Here is a 25,078-nt window from a genome sequence, read left to right on the forward strand (position 1 = left end):
GCTATTCTGGATCAAGCAGAGATAAAAATGAGCTCATTTCTTTTTAAAAGGAGTATATTGAACATAGAGGCAGAAATACTTCATTGAAGTTTCCCTATAGGGAGAGGTGGCTTATACTTCGAATTTCTTTTTTTCTTTTACAACATTTTTGTGTCATCATCTTCAACATTTATCATCATTTTCTTAATGTATACATTTATCTTTCCTCTTTCATTTAATTTTAACGTATTACAACATACTCTTCTCAAAATTCTTACTTTTACATTGTTTATTGTCTATACTCTCTATCCATTGATAAAATTGCCCTCATATATTGTAATACTCTGACTCTTCCTTCCCTTTGATTGCCAATGTCAGTCTATTCATTTCTGCACATTCCAATATTTTCTTAATTAACTCTCCCTTTGTAGGAATATATCACCACCAAAAGTATTTGTTTATAGTTCATTGTTACTTCCATCATAAGAATCCTCTCCTCTTCATCATTAAATATTTGTTTGGGTTCTAATTTCTTTTTAATATATAATACTGCGCCTCTTTTACTTTGATGCGTTATTGCAGTAAATAGTTCACCCAATTTTGGATACTCCAATAATTTTTTGTGTTGTTTTCTAATATGAACTTCTTGTAAACATACTAACTCCATTTTTAGTTTTCCCAATTTATTAAGAGTTCTTTTCCTTTTATCACCGAATTCAATCCATTAATATTTATTGATATTGCTTTTATTTCTTCTTCCATATTTTACTTGTTACTAGTCTTTGTCAAACTTGTCGTTCTTATTTCTCTTTGGTCCTTGGGATCTTTTGACCTTGCCCTTCTCTTATTGCCCTTTCTTCTTGTTCTTTTACCATCTCTCTTTTTTGTTCTTCTTTTTCTTTCACTGCGTCATCTTGAAATCTAATCTTTCTTTCCTCTCAATCTTTGCTCTTCTTGAGACCCCAAATATTGGTCATAAAATAATTCCACTTTTTCTACCAAGTCCAATCTATGTCTTTGCTCTTGTCCGTACACCAATATTCCTTCTGGTATTAACCATCTAAAGTTTACTCCTTTTTTAATTAACGGTTTTGTCAAAAATTCATATTTTTTCCTCCAATCTCTTACTTTTCTAGGTATCTGTTTCAACTATCACTATCAACTATCTTTATACTTTATTGGAGTATTTCTTGCTGTCTGTAATACTTCTGTTTTTATTGCTTTCCTGGTGAATCTTACATGCACCTCTCTTGGCAATTTATTTTTCATTACTTATTGAGTATGTACTCTGAATATCTCATCAATCCCATTTAATATCTTTTCTTTGGTTTCCTCCATCACTTCCGCCAGCAGCTCTGCCATCACTTCAGCCAAATTCTCTCCTTTCTTTTCTTCTATATTTTGATATCTTAAATAATAATCCACTCGATCCATTTTCTTACTGATTTTTATCAGTTATTGTGAGTCTATCATCCATCTCCTCCACTCTTTTTTCTGTTAAGTCTGCTTTTTCTTCCACTTTTTATATTCTTTCTTCATTCTTTCCAATCATCCCCTTCACATCTTTAAGCTCCCCTCCTACCTTTTCCATTCATTGAAGTTTGTGCTAGCATAGAATAAAGTAGGCCTGCTACTTTTAAAGAAGAAAAACTATAAAAGTAAATTAATTGGTCCTCAGTAATTTTAGAGATTTAAAGTGCTGTCAGTCCAAGCAGAAGCTATTCTGTTCGTAGTTATTCCCTGGCTTTTTATTGTACCAGTAGCATCTTATCACCTCAGAGTCACTTTCTGGTGTCATTTCTTATATCAGAGCAAGGAAACAGCTGCTGGCACTGTGGGCTTCCTCTCCACAAAGCATTAACCTTAAAGGATGTGACATGATGAAATTGCCCATTATCATTCAGATCTCAGGACAAATGATGACTTTTGGCAGCAGCAAACATTGAAAGGTAGCTGCACCATGATGAAATATTCTGTGGGATTGGACTAAAGGCTTTATTCTGCTCTCCGCTTTCCTGATTGTGGGAAAGTTACAGAATTAAACTTCCTTGCTTATGTTCCTCAGCAGTTTTATTCAGGGGCATTTGTTGATACTGATGAAAACAGTATATGGCCATCACCATCATTAGAAGGCATATGGACTACAAAATTGGGGTTCCATTTCATTCTAATTCTCAAATTACTCTTCATCTCAAGATTTATATATATATATATATTAGACACTCAGTAATTCTAGAATTTGTCTGTTTTGTTTCTTCAGCTACACTTCTAAGAGCCCTGCTTTTGCTTTTCCAATATAACTTTATCCTGCACTTCGCCCTTAATTCACCCTGTAATCTAGTTTGGCACCATTTTCACTCTGGCTCTTGTTTTATTCTCTAGGGACAAACTGTATTGTGCTTACTGCCTTTCCTAACTATACTAGAGAGCTTACTTGGAACTGGCAAACAAATAGCTAGTGTATATTTATTTCCAGCTACACCAATGCTGCTATGTTTTCTGTGTTGTAATGGAGCTGTTGCTAGAGAAACTACTTTCAGATGCTTTGTTTTGTTCTCATGCTTTAAACTATGAATTTTCTGCTAACAATCTTGGATTTATTTATTTTTTAATTGAGTTTTTTACTTAGCTACAAGTTTTATAAAAATGAAGCAAAATTAAAATATGTGTACCATACCATCTCACCAACATGCACAAAAATTCCAAGTTGAATGTTTCGTGTTGTAAAAGCAGCCAAGAGTTTAACAATGAGAGAATAGGACCAAATGTTTCTTTAAGAGAATTTCATTTTCCCATGGCTTTGTAAAAACTCTTTTAAGGAGATGAAAAAACTTGAGTTTAATTGTTACATATAGCAAATACTGTAACAATTCACAAGTCAACTATGTCACTTCCAAATCAGAGAAGGAATCATTTTTAAAAAAAAAAATGTGTGCAGGAAAATTAACATAGCAAAAAGCAAGCATGTTCAGAGGAACACTTAAGTCATATGACCACCTTCCAGCAAACTGAAGTGATATAACTAGGTTGTCATCTCATCTGCCATTATAGAAGCTAACTAGATCTTTGTGGGCTAGAAACCTTTATTTTTTACTAAGTATCTGTCTTTCCCACTTCCTTGCAGAGAATCACTGGAAAAAGAGAAAAATATGCTAGAAACCAAGGCCGAAATTTATGGTAAGACATATATGCAGTTAGTTTTCCTATTATGGTGCCCTTCAGGTAGCTTGGATGTCATCCACCAGAATTCCCAGCCAAGAATTGCTGGAGGATACCACGTTTGGGAAGTAATTACAGTAATTTCCTCTGAAACTAAAAAAAAAAATCATTCAAAGTTGCCTGAGATGGAAACAGGTTTTTTAATAGTGGTATTATAAATTTGTTTTTAAAAGTTTACAAATTCCTTGATACAGTAGAAATCTCACCCATTGTGACAATGATCATATATCTGCCTGTCTACACTTCTGTGTAGTTAAATTTTCAAAAAAGAACTGCAAGTAAATAAAAGCTACAATCCAGAAAGGTGCAGAAGTGACTGTTAAAATGATTTTTTGTTTACACATTTGGAAGGTTCAAGAGGTCCCTCCATTTAATTTGAAGGTGCAGAGGCAGATAAGGAGATTTGTCAGCATATATAGCGCAAGTCAGTGAAGAAGCGAGAGAAGACAGTTTGTGGTTTCTGCCTATTCTAGCAGAAAACAGCTGTTATAATGTTGCTGTAACTGAAGTACCTACGTAACCTCTGATGTTCACTGGCCGTGCTGTATGTCTCATCATTAAGAGGAGATTCTTGATCTAGGACAGGCATGTCAAACTGGCGGCCCGCAGGCTGGATGCATCGTGCACAGGCCACCCCCACCCTGGCTCCACAAAGGCAAAAAGTCATGATACATTGCGATACATCACGTGACACGATTGAGTTTGACACCCACAATCTAGGACATTTTCTACAGCATTGCTTCACTTATGAGGCTCCCTTGCCAAGAAACTCAAGCTCATTTTAATCTAGGCAGAGTGTAAGTCTGTTTTATTTACAATGAGCCATTATAAATGTTAAAAGTCAAGAGCATCAATGGAGTTGTTTAAAAATGGCTTTAATTACATTTTAAATTTGAATGTCTTTCTGTCCAGGGCAATGTACAAAACAATTAAAGAATATTTAAATAAATATAAATAAAATTCATGTCTCATCTAGAAGATTGACTTCTCAAGACTACTTAGATTGAGATGTGCAGCAATTTCTTTATCATTTGGATTTCTTTAAAGAGAAAACACAGTTTTGTGCCCCAGTAGCAGAATTCGGAGATCATCTGTTCTTATTTGTTTACATGCAATATTTGTATACTAGTGAGTCTCTATGGAATTTCAAAGGCTTACAAGAATACACAGCCAATTTATAATCACTAAAAGCAAAATACAAAATCTGTCCCAGTATTCCAACAAATGATCACCATTTGTTTGAAAATCCTCAGTAATATCACTTAAAATTTCTTAATAAAACATCTCCTTATAGACACTGTTTTGACTGTGCTTGTAAATATAATCAGGGAGAATGCCATCAGTATTTCTGCGGATAGAGTGTTTCATAGGAATGGAACATAATACTGAGAAACACCATGCTCTTGCCCTCCCCTCATCTCATGCTGGGGGGAGGGGAGATGGCCCTCAATATAATAATAATAATAACAGAGTTGGAAGGGACCTTGGAGGCCTTTTGGTCCAACCCCCTGCCCAGGCAGGAAACCCTACACCATCTCAGACAAATGGTTATCCAACATCTTCTTAAAAATTTCCAGTGTTGGGGCATTTACAACTTCTGCAGGCAAGTCGTTCCACTTATTAATTGTTCTAACTGTCAGGAACTTTTTCCTTAGTTCTAAGCTGCTTCTTTCCGTGATCAGTTTCCACCCATTGCTTCTTGTTCTACCCTGTTCTTTGTGGCAACCCCTGAGATATTGGAACACTGCTATCGTGTCTCCTCTAGTCCTTCGTTTTATTAAACTAGACATACCCAATTCCTGCAACCGTTCTTCATATGTTTTAGCCTCCAGTCCTCTAATCATCTTTGTTGCTCTTCTCTGCACTCTTTCTAGAGTCTCAGCATCTTTTTTACATTGTGGCGACCAAAACTGAATGCAATATTCCAAGTGTGGCCTTACCAAGGCATTATAGAGTGGTATTAACACTTCACGTGATCTTGATTCTATCCCTTATGCAGTCCAGAACTGTGTTCGCTTTTTTAGCAACTGCTGCACACTGCTGGCTCATATCTAAATGGTTGTCCACTAGGACTCCAAGATCCCTCTCACAGTTACTACTGTTGAGCAATGTACCACATAAACGGTACCTGAGCATTTTGTTTTGTTTTTTTGCCTAAATATAGAATCTTACTTTTTTCACTGTTGAATTTCATTTTGTTAGATAGCGCCCAATGTTCAAGTCTGTCAAGATCCTTCTGTATCTTGAGCCTATCTTCTGGAGTGTTGGCTATTCCTACCAGCTTGGTGTCATCTGCAAATTTGATGAGTTCCCCATCTATCCCCTCGTCCAAGTCATTGATGTTGAAGAGTACTGGGCCTAAAACAGAGCCGTGGGTACTCCACTGCATACTTCCCTCCATGTGGATGTAATTCCATTTAGGACTGCATGTTGAGTGCGGTTGGTAAGCCAGCTACGAATCCATCTGGTGGTGGTGCTGTCTAACCCACATTTTTCTACTTTATCTAGTAATAGGTTATGGTCTACTTTATCAAATGCTTTACTGAAGTCCAAGTAAATTATATCGACAGCATTCCTCTGGTCTACTAATTTTGTCACTTTGTCAAAGAATCCAATAATATTAGTCTGGCATGATCTGTTTTTGACAAACCCATGTTGGCTTTTGGTTATTACTTTGTTTCCTTCTAGGTGTTCGGTGATTCGTTGCTTATCTTTTCCAGAATCTTCCCCCGTATTGAGGTCAGGCTGATAGGTCTGTAAATATCCCAGCTTAAAACAAATATATCTGAAGGGGCTGCAGGTACTAAGCCAGAAAAATCCGCAGGGCTAAAACACTTTGAAGCATATTGGAGCCATTGTAGTGCCCACAAAACTTCAAGGCTTCTATATGCAGCACTGAAGGCTATCATCCAGCAGCATGTGGGACTTGCATTGTGCATCAATTACGGCTTCCAGGTGGCCTTCAAAAGCAGCTCCAGGCAGCATTAAACTGCAGAGGTGATAATAGCCTCCAGATATTGCCCGCCTGCGCCTCATGCTCCAGAAAGAACTGGCACACCAGCTATAGCAGGGAAAAGACCCATCATCTCCACCTACGTATCTGATAAAACGCTACATAAACAAAATGGGCCAAGCACTTTACTATAGTTCCCAATACTTCTTACAACTGTCTGAACAGGTATAAACCCTCCTGCTATAGATTTGAAAATGACCAAGCTACTGAAATTAAATGATACTTGATATTAAGTGTTATGATATTCGAAACGGGTGCTTTTTATCTGTCTCGTTTATTTGGTTCTTCCTTGTTTTACACTGCTCCCGGGCAGACTTAAAATGCATTTCTGAGTACTTGTGTAGGACAAATGTAATTTGACACTTCAATATCTGAAATAATGTGTGCCACCAGATGCACTTGACCTCTTCTGTAGTGAAGTGATTTTAGTTCCATAACAGAAATAAGTGTATGTGCTCTAAAAATGCAAGTGAAGAGAATTGTTGATTTTAATAAAGCTTTCTACAAGTTAAGGGCATTAACCTATCTTGAGAAAACAGGCTACAGACTATCTTCAGAAGCTAAATTAAGTTCACTGCAAAAAAAAATAATCTGCATTGGGTCTTCTTTATACTAAAGGGAATACAAAATAGTCTTATCGTATCTTGGCACTCCTTTTGTCCAACAAAGGGAAATGGTTGTTTAGTGATTCTTTCAGGGAGACTGGTTTGTTGTACAGGATACACTATCAGCTTGGATTTGTCCAGCATAAAGAACTATAAATAGAAGCAAGGATGAGTCTTCACAATACTGGATGCCCTGTGGTGAGAAGATGTTTGCACTTAACGTTAGATCCTGCATAAAACATTAAAAAGCATAACTAGAGTAGCCACCTGCTAAAATAAGAGCATGACTCTTCCAAAATTGTGTTCATGTTTTCATTTGTGGAGACTCCAGATAAAAAGGAAGTCGTTATCTTTTACAAGTTGTGGCTCCTCAGATGGGTAAATGTAATTTAGTGCATTCCTCATCATTGGCACACTGGGTGGCATTGCTGAGAGTTCTACTTCAGTTGCATCTGGAGGGCTGTGGGTTCCCAGCTCCCAGCTAAACTAAAATTTTAGTTTGTATCAAGACTATATCTTAAAATCTCCTGCCCTAGAAAGGAACACAATATCTTAGGATCAAGAGGTGATTGGAGACAGAGTTGAGTAATTGGCTGCGACAGCAGCAAGCGGTACAAAGATAAAGTCAATACAGCCTAATTGGGAAGAAACAAAAAAGTCTCAGAACTCCTGGAAAGGAATTCACAGTCAGTAGTTGCTGTGAAGAATCAAAATATCTCCCTCCTTCCAAAGTGTCTCTCCGTAGCAGGAAATTATCAAAGAACAGCATTAGAGTCCAGAATTCAGTTCAAAGGCATTCGCAGGGAAGAGCGCTGACACAAGGCATCATCATGCCAGGGATTTTTTTTTCTTTTCATTTCAGAAGGGCACAGACTAGTTAACATTGCCTGCAGCTGGAAAGAATACTCAAAAGATTAAAACCGTTTTTTAACTTGTGTGGCTGTATACATACATGAAACACAGGCTGTATTGGTTAGGTGTTTATCTTTGTAAATCAGCAAATTTAATTGGAAAACACATTGCTAATTGAGCAACAGCTGCATTTTTCCAGTAACCAAGTATTGAAGATTAGGCAAAGAAAAATGAGAGTTGTCCTGTTTTGTTTTGTTTTTTAAAAAAGGTCAAAGGCAACAAATTCTTTTCCAGACCTACCTTTTTTCTTCGCTGCTCCATAGATGCAGCACTGGCTATTACCTTTGACAGAGTAAATACTGCCTTAATTCTTGCTTTTCTTTGCTATATGGAAAGGTCTCAATGCATAATTGTGTTTTCCTACTATCTGTCCTTGGCTATTTAGGTTGCACTGCCACCTGCTGGGTTATTGAAAATTTCAGTATATTCACATTCTGTATTTGAAAATATTTTTCAATACATAAGATTACACCTTAGAATCTTATTTAAAATGATTCTTAGAAGTAGCACCCATATTTAGAAGTAGAATTAGCACCCATTTTTGTAAATGTCTAGCCTCCATGAAAATTCATTAGTTATTAAAAATCTGAATTACAAAATATAGGGCATTTTAACTGACTCATCTTGTGTAAGATTTTAAACAATATTGCTGGTCATTTGTAATATTTTCTAGTGCCCAATTAACTTTACTTCCAAGATTTTCTAGTTGTCCAACTACTATTCTTCTGTTTATTCATGGTTCTTTGTATCTGTGTATTGTACAATTTTGTCATCTTTGTATTTTATTCATGCCCCCATATCTATATAAAAGCTTCTTTGGATTTCTGTAAATTTCCAAAATAAATATTTAGTCTTTCCTATGCAGTTATTTACTTTCTTTGCACTGCTTGTTTTATGGCTCTCTTTTTGCTCATCTGTGAAACTTAGTACTTAGGAAGGCAAATAGCCCTGGTCTTTGCTGAAGCTACTCAATTAATAGTAAGCATATATAGTGTATGAAGACTTGTTCTTAAAAACCCTAAAGAAAATTAATAACCTCTTTGCTGCAATATCATCTAGGTATGGTTTGGGATTGGATTTTTTTCCTAACAATTAATTTGCAGTATTTTCATGCCCACAATCAATATTACATTGCGAAAGCGTCAGCATTCAAAAGCTTCGGAGAACAAGGAGAAAGCATCCCATAATAAATCTGGAGCTGTCATTCAGCCAAGGGCTAGAGACCTTTTGCCCATGTTTTAATGCACTGAGCTCCTCTCACTAAAGCCGCCTCCCTTAGGGAGCTGGCAAATATAAAGGGACATCTGCCTGAGCTGTTATATTAACACCCAAGACTTCCCATTAAAATCATACTCCTCTGGCAGTCCCAGGTTGAACCGCACTGACCTTTGCTGCCACTGCAGTCAGTAACAATGATTCTGTTGTCAAATAAGCCGTCCCCAAACTCTGACCTCTCCCAGAAATTACAAAAGCACTGAATTGGCTCTGAATGGGCTTGATTGCTCTATAGCAGCAGAAAATAGATATATGAAAACGGTATAGTGCAGAAGTTGAATAGCCTTTGACTTCATTTTAAAGTAGCTTTTTTATTACATTTGTATGTCACCGTTCCTCTGAGGAACTCCAAATATACAGAATGGAATCTAGCACCATTACTATAAAATGGGATTTCTTTTTCCCCTGTGGCAAGTCCTCATAACCTACATTATATAGATCAGCCTGTACAATTCAGTCAACCGCCCCCATACAATAATTTCTTTTGAAGCAACTTTTTTTTTCTATTCAGGATGCTTTGTGGCACATAAGTAGGTAAAATGCTTATGTATGAATGAGGTGAGATCAAAAATCATGTTTAATTGTTAAGTCTTTAGGAATCTCATGCTATTCTATTGGTAACCTTAAAACTCTTGACTCAAAGGTTTAAATGCTTTAAATTTGAGGGGCAGACACCTTAATCATTTGTTATATTTATTCTACTCCCATCCCCTAAATTGCTGCCCTAAAAATACATTTTTAACCATTTGAAATTTCAACCCTGTGAATATTATGTAAAGACATATTCTCTGTAAATCAGAGTAAGCCTACCATCAATCACATTCTTTAAATCATGTAATGGCTTAAATTAAAATACTACATTTTATGTTCTTTTTTAAAAAAATCTGTTCTCTACTTAATCTTAAAAGCATTAAGCAGAATCCACAAGTTTTGTCAGTATTCCAGCTTTAATTATATAAAGGTACTTTGAACATCTTGAGATTTCCTTTCATGAAATACAGTTGATTAACCTTGTTCATCTTTTGAGAGCAATATGTAAGATACTAATCAGACACACAGTACATACAAAGTAAACTAAAAGCTCACAATATTTAGAATAAGACTCTTAGATTTCATGCTGAGCCCTATTCAGGTTATGTGTCAAGTGCCATGGAAAATTTACCCATGTGCAAAATACATGACAGAAAAAGAAAATATAATAGGAAATTATACTACAGAAAAAGAATAGAACATTAATGATGCTCCAAAGACAAGTGAAACTTGTTACTTAAGAAATGTTAAAATGGCCTTTCTTCTCCAAATTCTACAGCTGCAGCTAATGAGGTAATTTCTCTCTCACCACTCTTCCCCCCCCCCCAAAATCATGCCTCTTTTACTGTCCCACTGTACGGTGCTTAAGAAACACCTAAAATCCTAATGTTATCCCGTTTAGTAATACTGCAAAAGGCTAAAGGAGAACCTTAATATTTAAAACAAAATTACATTTTATTTTGAGAAGTCTTATAGTGTCTTTACAATGTGCTGCTTTTTTTTTTTTTGTCTTTCCAGAGAAAGAGCTCAAAATGCTTCGTCATGAGAATCGGAAGACTGTAGCGCTTTCAGCAGCCATCATACTCTTAGTGTTTATTATTTACACTTGCTGGACCATGTAACATTTAGGTATTGAAATTTAATGACTACTGTAGACCATGATGAGTCTACCTCCCTTCCCAAATTGTGCCAAGGATCAGCTTTCCATACCAACGTGCTCTGCAACTTGGACCATCTTAGTGTAGTCCTCCCAAAGAACTTCAGTAGAAAATTAACCAAGGACAAAAGACGGGCTTAGTTGGACCTTCCAACTGATGGTTAAGGAATGGATTATGAGAGCAGGTTGGTTGCACCTTGATTGTAGAATAGCCTTCACAGAAACCGAGCTGGGGTCACGACATTTTTTTTTAATGGCAGGCACTATATCTTTATAGAGGCTTCTATACCTTTCATTGTCCTTTTAATCATGTCAAACATGTTTTTAATTCATAGATCGTCTTGTAAGCTGACTACTAATTGTATTTGTGAGCCAGTTGACTACTTTTATCAAACTCTTATTTTTTAAGGGAAGAAGTTACTGTATAGTTTTGCCTTCTTGGAAAAAAAGTCAGTCCAAGTGATTATTAATATTTGCATTTTGAACTGAAATAAAATGCAGAAATTTAAAAATAAATGTGCTTCCCTTTTCCTTTCCATTTTCCTTGGTCAGTTCTCCCTTGTCAATTCTTTTATCAGGAACACTTTGTAATTCTCCTTCCTTTCCTGACTTTTAAGTTTTTCACCATGCTAGAGTTAATTGGCTTGACATTTTCCTGACTGCAACAATGCCTCAAGTTCAGTACCTATTAGCAGTACCTATTAGCATCTCCGTTGAAGGAAGAAGGCATTCTAATGCTGTCAAGCTGCTTTGTTTTGCTTTGGAAAAACACTCCTGGCTCCTTTTAGTTTCTCTTCAAATATGCGCCCAAGCCTCATTCCTTTTGTTTTCTACTTTGCCAATATAACCATGGCTCTCTCCTTTTGTATCTGATTCAATTACATCCCTCTGTCCAAAAAAGTACATAAATCACCTTTGAACTTTGCTGTTTTTAGTAAGAAAACAAATTCTGCTCTTACTCATTGCAAATAAATAAATTCCCTGTGTGTGACTGTTTTAAATCCTTTTTTCTTTAACATAATTTAAATGTTAGGACTGTGCACATTTTAGAAATGACTTGCAAAATGTGCTTCAGACCTGACGTGATCTGAGCCCTTCTCTATACATTAAAACAGCTTGTTTTTCAGTCTTCAGCTTAAACCTAAAAGATACCACAGCCTTAAAGAGTCATCAACTCATCAAAAATGACTATCACTCTTCAAGCAGCCTCCCCAACAATGTAATCAAGTGTTTTGAAGATAAAATCCAATTTTGCCTAAATATCAGTTGCACAAAGCGAAAGAACTATTTCAGAAAATCTGTTAATACTAGCAAAGTACCCCTGCTTGAAGTGCTAAAGAAGCTGCCCTACTCTTCAATTACTCTGCATGAATGCCCAAGTGGCTGTACATAAGCAGACCTTCAGATGACTTTTGAAGGAGCCATGTGAGGCTTCCAAAGGACGTGGTAATTCAAAGCTTTGAGGAGAGCTGCTTTGCTCATCAATTCTCATTTATTTCAAATCTATATATATCCTAACAGTATACTCCCAATGTGCACAAAAATAAAATTGTTCAATTTTGTAAGAAAACAATCCCCCTTGGGACAATTCACTGAACATCTGTCTTTTCTGCAATCACTTAACAAATTATAAAGTTAGGTAGGAAAACTATGTTGATGTATTTATATATTGCAAATTAAATGGCATTTTTCACAAAATATGAGTTCTATCCAGAACAGCCCTTTTTCTATACAGTCTTCTATCAGCTGCATTTCCTAAAATTTGACTCCTACAGATTGGATATACTCAAGTGATGTTACACAGAAGCTACCAGTTTTCTGATGGGGTTTTGGCTCTATGAGGGAAATGCATATTTTTTGCCCCAAATTTGAGCTTTTAAAATAGTTTTTTTTCTATTTCCTCCGAATGTTATCCCCAGATCCACCCTATGAAGCAGGTTGTGCTGAAACAGTGACAGACCTAAAATCACTCAGTGAGCTCCAGTCAAGTGGTGCCAGAACCTTCCTCAGCCTGGGATGTATCACAAAGAGCTGGAATGTTTACGCCAAAAATAAAACACATTTTTAAATTATAAGGATTGTATTGGCAATGCAAAGAACGGACAAGAAATCACAACTGATACATGAGTTCAAAGAACACACACTGTAAACATTTCGTTCAGCAAGACATTTTTACCTCCTTCCCCTCACTTCAACCCTTCACAAACCAGTAAGAGGACAAACAAGAACAAGTTGAACTATCCACTGATCAAATCTTTCTAATTTTATCTTTGTATTTTGGACATTTGGGCTCTAAATCAACATGAAGTCATTTTTCAGGACTGGTATAAATTTTGTTTTAAGGTAAAGTTTCCCTAGGAGAAGGCCACAAAACAGGGCCTCTAGTTACAGCCAAAATGAATAAAGTGAAGGCAGATAATGTATGTACCATTGACTCCATATACAAGCTTATCTACCAATCACTCTTTAATAACAGAAACTAAAATCAATCTTGCAATGAAACTTCCTTCTGAAATATTAACTTGTGATGAGCTTAACTAGAAATATCTGAAAAAATGATAACATCTGTTGTATTTAAAGCAAAACGACTCTGACCTATTGGTTGTGACAAAGTTTCTCATCAAATTATTTTAAAGCCAAGGCTATGAACTGTAGATGTCAGAGATTATTTAATCGCTGTCACTGCCTCTTGCAAATAAACACTCAATTTGCTGTTTTACCCTCTAGTCTGCTCAGGCAAACAATTGTATTGTAAGGGAAAGCAATTTGTTTTGAAACATGGCCCATTCTTACCAAAAGAATCTTAAAAGCTAAATCTTTGTATTAGAACTCTCAAAGAGATTTAGCAAATCTCAGAACTGAATCTCCAATATTAAGTGCTTTTGTATACTTCAGCCTTTGAGAGAAATTGAGAGCTTTAAACTTCCATTCTTCCCAATGTATTTTCAATACAGGAATCTAGAAATAAGATAATATGAGATGATGGCAATTAAACTACATAACTGCTATTGTTAAAGTGAAGTAGCATTAACCTATACTATTCTTGAAGTGGCTCTGAAAGCTAGAACTACCGGTATTTATTTTAGCTAAGATTAAGATTTACTGGCAGTGTGCTAACATTTCTGAATTCAAAATATTGTGAGTTCAAAACAATGGTTTCAAACATTCTACATGTTCTGAAATATCCCTTTATAAGCATAAAACTATTTCAAACTTGAAGCAAAATTGTTTTGAGGTTTAAACAGTTCCAGTAAGAACAACCATTCTAAACTTAGAACAATTCTTTCAATCACAAAACAGCTTGAATTCAAATATTTTGCTCATTTCTAGAGTGTGTAAAATTAAAAATTTCTCCTGTGCTCGTCAACTTTAATGGAGATAAAAATCTATATAGAAACTTTTGTTTTCCCACATTTTGACCATTATCTTTGGGAGCTGAGACCTGGCTGATGCCTTCACTTACAGGACAGTCATATTTCTTTCAAGACACAACCTAGGCACCGCTCACTCAATTACAAAGTCAGTATCTTCCTGCCAAAGTGTGCAAAGGTTCAGTTTTAAATTTCTGAAGGCCAAAAGAAGATGCTCTATTTAGAAGTATGCAGCTCTTTCACTGGGTCTAATTTATATAGTTCCTCTAAAGCCAATTCTCTAAATTACAAATCTCCTTTACTTTCTGAAGGGAAAGTACTGGATATAGAATTCAGAGAGGAAAATACTTGCACTGCCATATTTGAAAATGGAGAGTGAGAAAAAGCATAATATATTTACTTGCATAGAAGCATGAAAATCCAACTTTGATGAGAGTCACAAGTTATGTTGATAGCAAGTGTACCTAATTCAAAAACTCTACCTGTCTGGTTCCTTCCTGCTAAGACTTGAACTCTCAAAAATCTCCAGGCTTCATCCACAAGCCAAATTACAAAAACCAAGTACATTTCCCAATGGATTCACAGAGAAAGGAACAAGATTACTAAAAGTATATTCATTTTTCTTTCCTCCTTTAAATAGTTTTGTCAAAAGTTGTCTGCCCTTCCATTTTACAAAATGCCACGTATTCAGTGCATCCTCTTCTTTTGTTGCCTACTAGTAGAGCCCAGATGTCCGGGGGAGGGGGGGAAGCCCTAGAAGATCCAGTGATGATCCATTCAGAAGAACGTGCACTGCTCCAGTCTTAATGTGGCCAGGAAGCAGGTATTTATATACTGCACCGTTTCCAATCCAAAGCTTTCTATTTCTCTTGGACTGAGTCCTTATCATCCAATCGAACCACTTTGAAAAGTGTTTTTCTCTGTGGCTCCCTGCTGACTATTTCATACCTGGGTCATTCCCCATACCCTAAGATGTGACTAGAGAGTAATCACAGGGTGAAATGTTGTCTGATGAAGGATAGAACAGTTTCTTTCGATAGTTTCTCTGAATCTTCTTTTTTCTGAGAGTCGTGCATTTTGATACCATCATCCCATTCCCAGAAGAGGCGACCAAAGTAACAAATGCTGCATGCAAAAAAGATACAAAACGGTGTAAATATTTGGCCAAACTGATGAATACAATGCATTTATTTCATTGGTAGATTTATAGCCATCCTTTTCAGCATGACAGGGTGGTATAAGGAATCATCCAATTTTTCCTAGAAACAACTATAAGCAACAGGTTGGGCCGAAAGATAATGAATGGCATGCAGTCAACATTGGAACCTTCATAGCTATGGGTCTCCCTGGTTCTAATCTAACAGAATACCATCAACAGGATTGCAGGTATAAAGACCCCCAATCATGAACATTTCTAGTTTCTCAAAAGTATCAGGGCAAATGCATGTGCCTGAGCCAAGTAATCATGGAATGCATCAGGTTAAATCAGAGAGACCCACTCTTGCAGGGCCTATGGACAAAATCTTTAAGGAAAATATAAGCATAATTATTTAATGACTATTATGAGAGTTGGCTCACTTACAGGATACTGTTATCATAAGCACACCAAAATCTACCATGACAAGCAAATGATAATGCTAAGTATGATGCAGCAGGGGGCCTGAACGATAAAAACGCTCATCTGAAACCTGATGTTCTGATCCAAAAGAATTTAACATTTATATCACACTGAGGCTCTTTTTATAGGCCTTTGGCATGGTGTACATTTATTTTCAAAAAGAAACAAATTATATATGCTCAATGGTATCTAGCCATACTAATAAAGGAGAATATTTGTAGCTCAGGGTTGACATGAGGGGTCTTTGGTGCTGAGCTTGTTTTTTTTCTTGCAGGCGTCTCATTATCCAAATTAGATAACATCATCAATACTAGTGACTGATGATGTTACCTAGTTTGAGTAATGAAACATCTGCAAGAAAACAAGCAAGCTCAGAGAACACCAAGGATTCTTCATATCTAGCCATTTTTAAATCTGAAAAATATGAAAAGAGTAGAAATTCTGTTTATAATTTCACAAATTACATTAGTTCTTATTCTGACATTTGGTTAGTCTGCTGAATTTATATTATTAAGCCCAAGACAATCCCTAAATTTAATTAACTTGTCCTAAGCGGCTATAATGGACAGTAAAGGAAAAGAAAGAAGGATGGGAAAGACAGAATTATGGATTATTCATATTATTTTTATTCTTTTAAAAAACTTGCATACATACAAATATACGACAGAGAATAGCCTCTGAAATAAAGGAAACAGTACGCCGACGAATTTATGAAACCCTCACCTCTTTAGCTTTTCTGGAGACAGCAACCAACTCTAAAAACAGGAGCAGGGAGACAAACCAGTATGGCTAGGAACTAGGAACTATACCTCCATTCTAGATACCCTGAATGACCCCGGTAAGGAAAAAGATTAGGTAATTAAAATTGTAATAATGTCTATATGTCTATATCGGGGTGAAATCTAAAAATTCTTCCTACCGGTTCTGTGGGCGTAACTTAGAATGGATTAGTTACAAAGTGAAACCTCTGATTCCGCTGAAGATCGTGAGTGCCTTAACTTTTTCAAGGGCATCATGATGGGTTCCCATAACAAAATGAACTTGTTTACATGGACTACATGAGAACTTGGGGGTTTGGCTGGGGAAATTATCATTTAATTCTACGAACTGGTGTCTGGGAACTTCAGAGTTAAGTTTTGCTTTGACATTACCATGCAGTGTATTGAATAAATAGTAAGATTTTTAGAAACGGAATAAACATGGGGTTTTTATTTGGATTCTTGACCTGGATGTTGACACTTACCTCCTATTGTTTCACACAATTACATTGACTTAATTACTTTATTTTGTGGCATTAGCTTTACTTTTCCCCATGAAAGTCCATAGTTAGCAAGGGAGGTAGAGGAAATCTGCCAAGAGCTGCAAAATGGAAATGTCTATTTTAAACTGGATCTGTAGACTCAGAGCATTAGAAGTCAGTATCTGATCAAAGATGGAGAATTTTTGGTCTTTACTCCAGCGCCTTAATTAAATGTCTAGCTTCACCTAGATTAAATATTCTGCAGAATCAGAAGGACTTCTTCTGCAAAGGCACCCAAACCTATACATAGAAGATAAAATACCAAAACTGTTTTATCTGTATATCATGCCAGAACATAGATGGATGGGATGGCAGCCCAAAATAGAAATTGAGAATTTTAAAGCATCGGGCAAGGGAAATAAATTAAACTCCCAAGAATATATAAAAATGGTTTACATAGAAAAATCTGACAAAATAAATGCAGTCGGAACTATAGCAATTTTCTAGATAAAAGAAACTGTGTAAATGAAGAACTTTTTATACACACTTAAAAAAAAGTGGTGTACTCATAGAGGCACACCTGTCCCTTATTTGAAACCTTCTTACTGAATAAGTATTCCAGAGCTCAGATTCTCTTCTTGATTTGAGGCTGCTGACAAACTGATAAAAACCAAGCACCTCACAGCAAGAAATGTAACAGCAAAGTCCAATGATTACTGGCATTTAATATTCACAGTCTATTTAGTTACAGTATTTTAAGAAATTGATTATTGGACTCAAAACGCACCAAGAACATATAGCAGTGTCTAATTATAAACACACTAAAGCTCACATGGTAATGCAATGCATCCATTACTAAAACCACACTCAGAATAAATCTAAAAATACCAGGGCTGAAGAAGCTTCCTTCTCCTAGTGAAGTACTGTCAGGAAAAGTATTTGGTGTGATGATAAAAGAAAGAAGAAAGTTTGTACAAAACATTATTTACTGTGCTAAGAGAGCAAAGAAAAGAAGCTCAAAGGATTCATAATATCTGTCAAAACCCATCACTGAAAGAGGAGGAAAACTAGAAACAAATCGGGGAGATCACAAATCTTGGCTGTCTTGGATGCGAGAACTATATTTCACCTTCATTAAAAGGAGAAACTAAAGAATAAAATATTTACTATGCTACCCCTCTATTCATCCAAAGTTACCCCTTTAATGGTTTTCCCCCCATTATTCTTTTAATTTAAAAAACGGAAGCTGCAATGCTGCCAAGATAAGCATTAATCTTTAGGATCATGTTTCTTGGGAAAAGTGCATCTGAATCTGCAAATAAAAAGGGGATGGCTGCAGCTCACTGTTCTGTTTGAAAGCACACCCATCTGCACACTTTCTACATAGCAGAAAGCATGATGGAAACCTAGAAGTGATAGCAGGAAACAAAATAGCAAATAAATGAAAGTTTTGTGAATATCCATAACTACGATGGCAACCTATCTCCACTCCCACCCAAAATAATAGCAATTTTAGAAGTGTGCCCTCACCATGTTCTCAAAATTTCAGAAGTGCAAATATCAACTAAAATATTTCCTGTCCCTAGCATGGGCACAAAAATGGGTAGAATGACAAAGATTGGTAAGGAATAGATGAGAAAACTTACAAATTAGGCGCTAGTAAAATTGTTTCAACTATTTTGAGAAAATTGAGGAAAGAAGTTATTAAGTTCTTACAGAAAGAAATTCACGTGAGCGATTCAGAGAAAACCCTGAAGTTACAGAGTGAGAAAATGGAAGAAAGATAATATAGAAAATCAGAGAAAGTTTCATCATAAATTTATGAATGAGAGAAGCATCTCTGAGAAATAAATCTGTACATCTCTAGCTGACAGAAAAAAATAAACTCCAGCCTTCCTTTATGGCATAAAAACAGAGGAAAGTGAACGGTTGAGCACATTTCTTACAGAAAGCAGCTGCAAATTTAAAGGAAGTCCACAAGATCAAAGACTATCATCTCAAAAGAATCTGAAGCAAGTAAATCAAAACAAGATATATATTTTTTCAAAAATGCAAAACAGAAAGATTGTGAAGCTGACTGAAGACTACAGAAACTCCACAAATTTAAGATTATAAAGGATTAGATTGGTTGTTGGAATGTTCACATCTTTGTTTCTTCCTTGACTGATAAAATTGTGTCCCGAGTGAATTCCTCTGAAGTACTGATCAGGGGAAGGGGTTTTTCTTAAAAAAAAAAAAGTCTCCCAATGAAATGACAAATTAAGTTTAATCAAGCAGGGAGAGACATCCCGTATCAATTTCCAAAATACAGACTGAACAAGGCAATCTGCAAAATGTATTTATGTGCAAGCTGTAAAGCAAGCTGTAATTCACAATGTTGTCTACAAAATATCTTTAATGTGTCGTCAGATGCAGGAAGTCATTTACAACTACAAAAAAGTTCAGACATCCAAGATGGTGCTTTGATAAAAGGAAGAATTATTGTAAAAGCATAGGAAATGCTTTTACATATAATGTAAGCCCATTATAAGTTACAAATTCAAATGGAGTTTGTTTATTTATAAATGAAATAAAGAGTTTAACTGAAAAACAGTTGATGCAAATGCAAATAGCAAATGCAATAGGTGGTATAATATATAACAAACTAGCATCTAGACCTATAAACCAGAGATTTGCTACAGCTCAGTTAAGAAATTAGAAATGAGCAATAATGAACTGTCTTCTTACTTCTCTTTTAATGTCTTTCAAATTCACAACTCGCTCCCTTTGACCAGCAGATTAGTCTGCAGGACCCAGCACAGAAAAGCCCTTTTGCTTGGAATAATGACTTAATAATGCATGTCTCTACTTTTGCTTATATGACTTAAATATTTTTAATTTGCTATTTAAAGATATTATAAGCATCCAGAAGTCCCAACCACTGTCAGAAGTGTTGATACAAACGTCTTCTCTTGGACTATTCCTACACTTGAAAACCAATTACTGGTTTCCCACTCTTTAAATGCTAATATTTCTACCTTGTAAAGTTTCACCAATTTCAGTACGAACCTATGACTCATCATTCTTTGAAGAAACTAAACAAACGTTAGCATGGCTATAATACTATTCTGAAGGTTCCCAAGAAAACTCTGTTATATGAAGTGATCTATATTACATTTAATGTGTACAATGTTTGTGAGAAATAAATTACCCCAGTCCCCTTGTGAATTCCATTTTAATTTAATTTAATTTTATATTCATAGTATTATGGTACAGTAACAGAGAAGAAAAGAATTTCCTGTCATAAAAGGATGAAAGTTGAAAAGAATCAGAATCCAAGTACTGATCTGTGCCGGAATCTAAAATATCTCACCAGGGCTTCACCAGACTAAACAAATTTGGTCAGTAAGGAATACAATGTCTTGGAAAGCATATTGATTCAGAATTATCTCATAGGTTTTTATTTACTTTCCTTGTTTTTAGAAATTAGTACAAACTTTACAGAACAGAAGGAGAAATAAATATATAAAAAGTTCTAATGTGATACTGCATCTAGCTTTCTCCTCCTGGATGAATTGCTACTATTTGCAAATTCAATACTCACTGAAACGGTGCTACAGACTCTGGAGGCAGTTCGTACGTGGCATGCTGTGTTGCCTTATTGTAGAAAAACTTTTTTTTAGAGGTTTTGCTGAATGCCATCGTCCAGGGGTCTTTGAAGAAAACCAAGAAGATGGAATCAAAAAACAAAAGAGGAGAAAGAAACAGATCAAAATTTCTAATTGTATTGTTCCTTTGTACCATTCTCAGCACTACTTAACATATAAACTATTGTTTGGCTAATGCAACATAAGAACATCAAAATAGAAAAATAGGTAATTTCCATAGAATAGCAACCACACAATAATCACAACACAGTACTTTATTTTTTAAAATTCATAAGCAACCCTGCTTTGAACTAAAAGGTTGTGGGGTGGTTTTGTGCCAGTTACTAATGATGGCTGGCAAGGAACACAAATAGCATATGAAGAAGCTAATTACAGCAAACATCTTTCAGCATTTTAAAGTTCTTTTCAAGAAAATAAACAGAAGAATCCAAAAAGCTCTCCCTAGGCCTCTAACATTTTCTATGCACTTTCTACCACTTGAGGTAGGAAGAAAAGACATTAAAATATAATAAGGGGGCAACAAATCAAGAAGGAAATCCGTGTTTGTTTTTTATCATTCTACAAAGCAAAAATAATAGTGTCCTTACTTAATTTTCTCAACATCATCCCCCCACCCCACCCCAAACACACACACAATGACATTGACCCAACTACAGTGCTCAAATTCCAGGCCTCAGGCTTGACTATTATATCAGACTTTGCATGAGTAGAAATTGATTTACCGCTGACAGTCCGAACGATGTACAATCCAAAAGGTACAAAATGCCTGTCATCACGACCAGTGTAGGATAGCCGTGGGATTCCACCTGAGCTCTTGATAACCTTCATTTCTAACCTAAGTTAACAAACATGTGAAGAGAAAGAAAGAGAAAAAGAATAAGAATGAGAAACAATCAGTATCTTTGCATAAACTGTAAGAATCACATAAGCTCTGACAGTTAATATGATTTGGTAGCAGGTAAAATAGGACTTGGACAAAAAGATCTAGTTTAAATTTTGTTCAATACAAATTCAATGTTGGCCGAATCAATTCAACACCTTAGTTGGTTGGATCCACAATTTTTGGATGAAACTTGATACTCATTTTTTTTAAAGGTAGAATTCTACTCTCCTCCAAGAATTGGAGTCTTGTCCCTAACATTACGATGCACCTTCCAAATTCAACATGAAACCCTGTGATAAAAATGGCTGCTGGCTGTGTATTCTGAAGCCTCAAGAACTACAGAGCCAATAGAAATCCCAGCATCCATCCATAATTTGAAGTGTGAATTTTGAGGAAATAACTTTCTCATCCATTTCTAGAGGTTAGTAGAACCTTGAGGCCGTTACATTCATCGGAGATTGGCGGAATGCCTGCAAAGGCTTTGAATGAGGGTGCTAAGGGGCTCAGAATATTATAAAGTATAATAAGCATAAAAACTGTGAGGGAAACTAAGGTCAAATTCTTTCATGAATCTCTGCCATAAAAGAAATTCATAGCTTACAAGAGGTAAAGTGATGAGGAATGTTGATGAATGGTTTTTTAGCCCTAAGTATGACTGCATCCAGATTAAACTGATTTTTTTTTTAAAAAAACAGACATTTTTCCAATAGGTAAGCATCTATTCCACTCGTTTTAGGCAAAAGTGACATCCCCATACCACACTGTGGTTGTTGTTTTTTTAACTCTATTGATTTGGCAACAAGGAATAAATGATTTTCCTTCCAATATACACTCTGTACCTTTTCTTTTTTCTACAGGCTGGTCAATCAGAACTTAATAATACGGCTTTCCCAAACAGTAATAGAATTCTGAGTTTTCAATCTGCAAATTAAATTACATTTTTAAAAAGTTCTGAGAACTTACCTCAGAAAGATCTTTTCCATATCCTCTAGCCTGTACACTTCCTTCACTCTGTGGGAATAAAACCAGTAAGCTGGATATGTAAGCTCCAACCTCTGACTGTATCTAGGCTTCCTGTAGCCCCCTTCTAGACAGAGCTGGGAACAAACTATGGAACTTTTGCTGAATATTTTTAATATTTAATTTAATATTTAAATATTTAATATTTAAGCATATGATGACCCCCACACAAAAAAGGAAAAATCGCAGCCTTCGTGATTAAAGAGAAAAGATTGAAAAAGACTAAAAAACAATATATAATAAACCACAAAAAGTAACTGCACATAGTTTTTAAATATTTTTTCACTCTCAAGATCATTACAGAATTGAATCTATAGATCTAAACATTTCTGGACTACACCACCACCAATCCACTTGGTAATTCCAGATAGCAAAGTCAAACCATTCCGCTGAGCATGAAACAGTTAACTTTGCCATAAATTGTTGCTAAACAGAAAAATGCAGAATTATTTGCGTAGAGAAAATTAAGACTAGCTTTTTGAAAGTCTGTTCCAGCAAGTGTTATACAGTATATGCTAAATAAAAATCACAAATGAGCTTCCTTTTGGGGGAGATACTTTGGAGTCAGTGGGGACTGCAAGTGCCTTGACACATTCCTGTGTGTTTGCTCCTTGGCAAAGATTTTTCAGAAACAGTTTTCATTGGCTGCTTCCCAGGGCCAAGAGACAGGGACTGATCCAAGGTTACACAGCTGGCTTTGCATCTAAGGTGGGACTAGAACTCATCCAGTTTCAAGCCTGATGTTTTAACCACTAGAAGAAGAATCCAAGGGGACTTGTTCACCTGATGGGGCTCATATCTGGGCGGCTAGGTTTAGAGACAGCTTTCACAAACTTTTCTGCCAGCTGAATTCTGCAATCAGAAAGAGAGATTTATACATGGTACGGTATTGGAAATGACAATTAGAAAAACTTATATGAGAATTTTCTGCAATGTCTGCTGGGCAGATATTCCCAAAACAAACATTAAAAAATGATTGGATTTAATAATTCAGGCCTCTTCTGAAGAGAAGGTGATCAGTTGTTACCTAGTCTTCTTTCTTACAGGCATGTCTCTTTTGATAAAGTGGACAAAAAGAAAACAGAAATGTTTGCTTCTAATATTGATCTGAAGAACAGTCTTGAACAGTGCAGATGAAAAGTTAAAAGGAGCCCCATTATACCACAAAAATATTTATGAAATTGTCTACCCAAACTCTACTTACCGCTGATTGAAATGCTGCTCTCTAACATCACTGCCATTCAGCACCAAAGCATCCAGGATGTGGATAGCGTTGATTTTTCGCTGGGCTTTGCCCTAGAAAAAAAGGAAATTAGGAACATCTTGAAGTGCTGCTCCTTGCAAAAAAATGTGCTTATCTGCATATAGTGGTAGTCCTTGTGAGTGACCACAGTTTAGTTATTAAATTTATATGCCACTCATCTCACTTTTTTAAGCAACTATGGGTAGCTGAATCTAAAATTTAGACTGTTTCGATTTGGACCAATATGCAGATTTTCAGGCAGAGGGATGGAGACACTAGTTCAGCTGGAAGATACTCAGAACAGATTGCAGTAAATTGGGATCAGAAATTCAGTCTTTAAGTGAAACCGTAACAATGCTTTGGGGTTTGTTTGTTTTTCTTTACAGACCTGAAAAATTCATAAATGGAAGATTTGGTCATAAAGTTATTTTTCCATCACTGTCATAACTGCTAACAGGTGCTGTATGAGCCAGTTACTAAGTGAGATCTACTTGCATTCAATCTCACTGTTTATATCAGCAAGATTAAATAGCACAATTTTTAATCATAATAATAATAATAGGGCCTCTAGTGGCTCAACAAACTAATGCAGTCTGTTATTAACAGCAGCTGCTTGCAATTACTGCAGATTCCAGTCCCACCAGGCCCAAGGTTGACTCAGCCTTCCATCCTTTATAAGGTAGGTAAAATGAGGACCCAGATTGTTGGGGGCAATAAATTGACTTTGTATATAATATACAAATGGATGAAGACTATTGCTTGACATAGTGTAAACCGCCCTGAGTCTTCGGAGAAGGGCGGGATATAAATGCAAATTAAAAAAAATCAAAAGATGCCCCTATCAATTTCTCCCCACTACCTTCTCTTTTATAAACCTTGAGGTCAAAAGTAATTTTATCTTCTGATTGGCTTTTATATTTCCTTGGGGTTTTTTTCCCCTTTTTTATTTTATGGTGTGTCTTTGGAATTGCAGACACACTTAGAGCCAGTGAAGTTATTTCTCTGGAATGATCATTCCTGCAAATGCAAAACCACTCTGTCTTGGAAGTATGCGATCTGAATCTGTTCAGCCTCTAGCTACTGGGTCAACACTTCAACAACCTCAACTCTTTGGCCCAGTGATAAGATACAACACAGAGTTTTTCTCTGAGACTCTTTCTGTTTTTCAACTATGTGATGTTTATTTTAGGGATTATACTGCAGGCTTTATGTGGTTTTTCTACATCAAAATAGCTGAAACACTGTCATTACTTTTTTGCTATTGTGGCCGCAGTTAGTCCACTTCTGCTTTTGCCCAGCGTTTCTCACCCTCAGCAACTTTTAAGATACGTGGATTTCAGGTCCCTTAGTTCCCAGCAGTCTGAGC

General features: G+C 36.0%; 2 protein-coding genes across 8 annotated transcripts in view; one reads left to right on the forward strand and one right to left on the reverse strand.

Annotated features, from left to right (window-relative positions):
- Positions 1-25,078, forward strand: part of CCDC167 (coiled-coil domain containing 167) — a 58,903-nt gene that overhangs the window by 18,147 nt on the left and 15,678 nt on the right. For 4 of the 6 annotated variants that reach the window (XM_058183814.1, XM_058183552.1, XM_058183981.1 and 1 more), the window contains 2 exons: positions 3,104-3,156; positions 12,610-12,758. In XM_058183814.1, coding sequence (XP_058039797.1) covers positions 3,104-3,156; positions 12,610-12,758 — 202 coding nt within the window. Of the gene's footprint in view, positions 1-3,103; positions 3,157-10,551; positions 11,677-12,609; positions 12,759-25,078 lie in introns of those variants that run through there. The other 2 variants (XM_058183636.1, XM_058183727.1) reach the window with 2 other exon arrangements.
- Positions 14,833-25,078, reverse strand: part of CMTR1 (cap methyltransferase 1) — a 37,809-nt gene continuing 27,563 nt past the window's right edge. For both annotated transcript variants that reach the window (XM_058183423.1, XM_058183347.1), the window contains exons 19-24: positions 23,674-23,765; positions 23,253-23,321; positions 22,413-22,460; positions 21,289-21,401; positions 20,503-20,611; positions 14,833-15,186 (exon numbers count right to left, since the gene is read on the reverse strand). In XM_058183423.1, the coding sequence (XP_058039406.1) occupies positions 15,051-15,186; positions 20,503-20,611; positions 21,289-21,401; positions 22,413-22,460; positions 23,253-23,321; positions 23,674-23,765 (567 nt within the window). In that variant the 3' untranslated portion in view covers positions 14,833-15,050. The remainder of the gene's footprint in view (positions 15,187-20,502; positions 20,612-21,288; positions 21,402-22,412; positions 22,461-23,252; positions 23,322-23,673; positions 23,766-25,078) is intronic.

Source organism: Ahaetulla prasina, chromosome 1, assembly GCF_028640845.1.
Source record: "Ahaetulla prasina isolate Xishuangbanna chromosome 1, ASM2864084v1, whole genome shotgun sequence".
Taxonomy (NCBI): Eukaryota; Metazoa; Chordata; class Lepidosauria; order Squamata; family Colubridae; genus Ahaetulla; species Ahaetulla prasina.